The 5,277-nt window shown below is 55.2% G+C and overlaps 1 protein-coding gene across 1 annotated transcript in view; it reads right to left on the bottom strand.

Moving 5' to 3' along the window:
* Nucleotides 1-8: 8 nt before the first annotated feature.
* The window catches only part of TMEM114 (transmembrane protein 114), a 15,085-nt gene continuing 9,816 nt past the window's right edge, over nt 9-5,277 (bottom strand). The window contains exons 3-4 of the mRNA XM_014545080.1: nt 3,018-3,155; nt 9-1,282 (exon numbers count right to left, since the gene is read on the bottom strand). Coding sequence (XP_014400566.1) covers nt 1,050-1,282; nt 3,018-3,155 — 371 coding nt within the window. The 3' untranslated portion in view covers nt 9-1,049. The remainder of the gene's footprint in view (nt 1,283-3,017; nt 3,156-5,277) is intronic.

Here is a 5,277-nt window from a genome sequence, read left to right as displayed (position 1 = left end):
AGTGTCAAATGTCTCATCCCCAGTTGAGAACTCCTGCCTTGCATTTGCCCCATTCATTGCTGGACACGCTGAAAACAAATATTTTGAAGTCCTGCCTCTGACGCAGTTCCACAATATGACCAGCAGGTGGCAGAAAAGACCGCCTTTTCATTGGCATGGTTGCCCTTAGTGCAAAAAAATTTTTTCATTTTTTTTTTTTCCCCCCAGCCTGGTAACTGATTTTGCAGCCGTGTTCACTCACCCAGGTGGGGTTCTGCGAGCATTCTCCCCACTTTACACTTTTCCAGACTAAACAGAAAAGAAGCAGCAGCTGTGTCCTAACCCAAACACAGATAGAAAGTGGGTGGTGTAGGCCAAGCATGTCAAACTCAAAGGCTAACACGGGCCAAATAAATGAGACATGCGGCCCGTGGACCAGAAGTTTGACATGCTTGGGTAGGCAGTGGCAGGAGTGGAAAGACAATCATCTAGGAATCAGGCAGATCTGAATGTCAGTCCCAGTTGTATTCCTTTCTCCCCGGGACCCTCAGCCAGTTAACATGTCTGAGTCCCACACGGTAACCATGTCCAGGCGGGAACCTGCTCAGAAAAGCTGTGGTAAAGGATTGAGCACTGTTTCAGAAGGAGGAATATGCCACTAGCTCTGCTGTGCACCTTTGTGCAACTCACCTAACCTCTCTGGTCTTCCATGTCCTTACCAAAGAAGAGGAACTGACCCAAAGGGCAGCGGTGAGGATGAAATGAAACCAGAGCAGGCACACAGAGGCTGCAATCTGCAATGCTCTGTTTATGATTAAGGGTTTGTTTTTGTCACCGTCCTACACTCCCTCGGCCTCCTCCAGCCCACAGGACACACGGCCGCATGCACACAGCACACAGCACACTGCACAGGCACTGAGGACAGCAGGCCCAGAGCTCAGGCCACAGCGTCCTGGGGTTGGCCCCTGGCCTCCACTGGTGGTCTTTGTGGAACAGGAGACCACAGCCCACCAAGATGGGTCCCTGAGGCCCAGACCAGCCTCCCTCCCACCACCACCCGGCCTCCAGACTCAGATGGCCTGGTCCTGCCTCCGTCTCAGGTTGAGCACGCGGGCCGCTGCCAGGAAGGTTGCCCCGGTGAGCAGCTCGGCGATGAAACTGACCCAGCCCAGGGCCAGGGACCAGCCGAAGCGGATGTCCACCTGGTCCAGGAGGGCCGTCTCCTCCAGCAGACACAGTGCCTCCCGGAAGGCAGCGGCCGAGTACGCGATGTAGATGCTGATGCCGGCGAGCGTGATGAGGGCTGCAGGGGACAGAGGAGAGCAGATCTAACCCTGCCGGCCTCCTCCCCCGGCCCAGCCACCCTGCCTTCTCCCAGCGTGTCCTCCTTCCACCCCAGGGCCTTTGCCCAGGCCGGTCCCTCTGCCCCATACACCCTCCCTTCCCTTCCCTTCCTGATGCCATCACTTGCCTCCCCTCCATCCCTATATCTCAGCTCACGGGTCTGTTCTGAGCCTCACAGCCCCCACATAGCCCTCCATCATGGCCCAGGTCTGAACTGTCATTTTGTATCTATTTGCTTTAGGGTTTTTGTTTTGTTTTGTTTTGTTTTCCATCCATCAGTTTATTTTGTTACTTAGATTCCACATATGAGTGCGATCATGTGATGCTTGTCTTTCTCTGACTGACTTATTTCACTTAGCATGATACTCTCCAGGTCCCTCCATGCTGTCTCAAAGGGTAAGAGATCCTTCTTTTTTACTGCTGCATAGTATTCCATGGTGTAGATGTACCACAGCTTTTTATCCACTCACCTACTGATGGGCACTTGGACTGTTTCCAGCTCTTAGCTATTGTAAATTGCGCTGCTATGAACATAGGGGTGCATACATTCTTTCTGATTGGTGCTTTGGATTTCTTGGGATATATTCCCAGGAGTGTGATCACTGGTCACATGGCAGTTCCATATTTAATTTTCTGAGGAAACTCCATACTGCCTTCCATAGTGGCTGCACCAGTCTGCATTCCCACCAGCAGTGCACGAGGGTTCCCTTTTCTCCGCATCCTCGCCAGCACTTGTCATTTGCTGACTTGTTGATGGCAGCCATCCTGACAGGCGTGAGATGCTACCTCGATTGTGCATTTATTTGTGAAATGACTTAGCTAATGTCTGTCTGCCCCAATGGGCTGAGTTCCAGGGGCTTCAAAGATAAGTAATTAGCGCCGTGCTGCCCGGTCCCGGTGCGGACTTTATTGAAATGGGCAGCTCCGCCCTTCACTGGCGCCCCCACGTGGCAGAGCTCCGTGGCCTGGTCTGCGGCTCCCGCCCTGCCTGGTCTGCGGCTCCCGCCCTGCACCGCGCGGGTTAGAGGACTTCGCCATCACAGGAAGTTTAACCGGGCAGCGCTGGGTTCAAGACTTAGCCGTGGGCGGACTATTAATGCCAATATTAACCATCACCGTGGGTTGCACTCTTCCCACCTCCGCCCATTCCTTTCATTGTTTCCCTCCAGGGACCAAGCGTGTGTTGTTTCTTTTTTAAGGCGGAGGAGGGAGGCCTGGGAACAACCAGCCACGTGCTGCAGCCCATCGTTGAAAGCCTCGGTGCTGCCGTGTGCAAGCAGTCAAGCCGCGCCTGTGAGCGGCAGGTGCACAGGAGAGCAGGCGGCCAGGGCGCCGTCCCTGACAGCCCACAGCCTGCGGGGACGCTCCCCCTGTGGCTCCTTTGGTGAAACCGCGGGAGCAATTCTCAGTCCCTGCCCCCACCCCGCTGCCTCCCTCCCGGGACCACAGACCCAGGAGCCCTGGGCTGGAAACGGCTCATTCTTCCAATTGGGATGTCACCGATGGGGAAAGGGAGCCCCCGAGGCCCTGGGACCCGCCCTCCCCTCCCCTCCCCTCCCCCCCGGGGTGCACCTCATGCGTGCATGGTGGTTGCCCACATTTTCTCCCAGCCCTCCCCTCCCCTCCCCTTCCCTGCTGGGGGTTCCTGCACAGCCCCTCCTGCAGCCGGAACCCCAGGTAGGGTGGGCACCTACCTCCAAAGAGGAAGAGGGTCCCCGTGAGCAGCAGGAGGAGGGAGGCTCGGAGGAGGAAGCTCAGAAACCCTGTCATCCCCCCAAACACCATGAGGATGAGGCTGAGGGGGAGCAGAATCACGAAGGTCCCGTGCATGGCTGAGGAGAGAGGGGGGCAGGCGAGGGTTACCAACGCCCTGCAGCCGGTCAGCAAGCATTTCCTGGGCACCTCCTGGTTTTAATTAACACGGCCATTGCTATTACTAACAATAATAACAACCACAGTGACGGAGGCTCGTCTGTGCGAGGTTTGTGTCGAATAAGCATCACGCTTCATTCCTGGCCCCTGCGAGGTAGGAATTGCTATGGTTCACCCGCTCATTCGCGCAGCGACTAAGGTTTGCTGAGTGTAAACTGTGTGCCCGGCACATCGGCCCGGCCGGCTCAGTAGCAAACACACCAAGCCTTCTCCCCTCGTGGGGCTGATATTTAGTGAAGCAGTGGACACAGAAACCAGTGACAGAGTTGAGAGTCGGTGACAGATGCGTGGGGAGGGGAGTGAACAAAGCAGAGTGGGGGTTGGGGCAGTGGTTTCCCCTGAGGAAGTGACATCCCAGTAAAGACCTGCGAGAGGTGAGGGAGGCAGGTGCGGGGGTGAAGGGCAGGGGTCACAGGTCAAGACGGGAGTGTGCGTGGTGAGGTGGAGTCCCCTGGGGAAGTGGATGAGGGCGGCATGGAGTGATGGAACGGAGAGGCACATCACATTACAATGCATGATCAGAACTCGGGTTACAAAATCAGAAAGTACAAGAGAATGAATTACGTGAAATCCAAGACCCATGGCGATGGGGTGGGGGCGGGGAGAGGGCTGGAGGACCTCTGGGGTTTCAAGATCTCCAGGTCTAAACAGTTGCCACCGCTTTGGCTCTGAGCCTCCTGGCAGCCAAAGCAGACAGGAAACAATTGCAAAGTTCTTTTTCACCAGGCACTCATTCACCAAATGCATACCTGTCATTTGCCGCGAGCTGGGAACTGAGCCTCTTTAAATCTTTTTGGCAACAAGCTGGGCAGGACTATAAATCCTGTCCTCTTCCCTTCAGGGCGGGAGCAGCACTCCCTCAGGGAAGCCTATCCCTGCACCAGGCCTGCCACACCCCCTCTCTGGGCCCTCGGCTCCCAGTCACTGTCCTGGCCTTTGTTCCCTGGTGTTGAGGCATCTTAGTCACTTCCCTGTCTCACCTGCTGAGCCTTGAGTTCCTTGACGAGCCAGATCTTGTCTCCTTCTGTGCAATGGTATCCCTGAGTGTCTAGTCGGGCTCTTAAGGTGAGTGTTCAACAGGCATTTGTGGACCTAATTAATTAAGAGCTAAAACAATAAAACTATGGCAGTGTTGTTTTTTTACAGTGTGCTTAGGATGTACCTGTGCCTCTGGGGTGTGTGTGTGTGTGTGTGTGTGTGTGTGTGTACTTTGGAGGGAAAGACAGAGATGGAAGGAGAGAGTGACAGAGAATAAAGAGGAAAAATACATCTTTAAGTATTTGAGGGTTTTTTAACTTTGCCTTCTTCATTTTCCACCCGTACTATACACCACACTCAATTCTGTCAAGAAGTAAATAGAAAAGCAGCTACACAGGTCATGCATCGTGTGCTGGGGGTGGGACTGCTGAGAAAACTGGGTGTTTTTCATAGACATCACTAACCATCCCGATATGTTTCCTCCTTCCCCGGGCATGAAGGAGACCACACGACCCCGCCCTCTGATTGGGCAGGGTCGTATGTTCCTGGCCGGTATAGAGCGAGAGGAAAGGCCAGGCAAGGTGAGAGAGCAAAAGCCCCGAGGCACCTGACTGCCCTTCTCCCCGCCAGGCTCCTAGGAGGCTGTGGCTAGGAGGCCGTGGCTGGGAGGCCCGTGGCTGGGAAGCTTGTGAGATGGCCTCACTGTGGCTAAATGCATGGATTTCAGGGCCAGGTGGTCAGCATTTGAGGTCAGGCTGTGACTGGGGCCTTGGCATGTCACTCATCCCTCAGAGGCCCCATCTCCGCAGGTGTGAGATGGAGGTGATGCTACATGGCTCCCGGGGACTCGTAAGGCGTTCAGTCCGTGTCGTAGAGTAAGTGCTCACTAAGTCATCACCCTGCCAGTGATCAGGAGGGTGAAGATAACAATTCAGTGTGGCTTCCACTGTGACCACAGCACCTTGTCTTCACTCTCTAAATGCCGCCACCCTTGGTGAGTCAGGAAGACAAGACCGATCGCCGTGCCCCCCTCCCCGCTTCTCC

This window comes from Myotis brandtii, unplaced genomic scaffold, assembly GCF_000412655.1.
Source record: "Myotis brandtii unplaced genomic scaffold, ASM41265v1 scaffold397, whole genome shotgun sequence".
NCBI classification, from domain to species: Eukaryota; Metazoa; Chordata; class Mammalia; order Chiroptera; family Vespertilionidae; genus Myotis; species Myotis brandtii.
The sequence above is the reverse complement of the archived record's forward strand: the minus strand, read 5'-3'. Positions and strand labels throughout refer to the sequence as shown.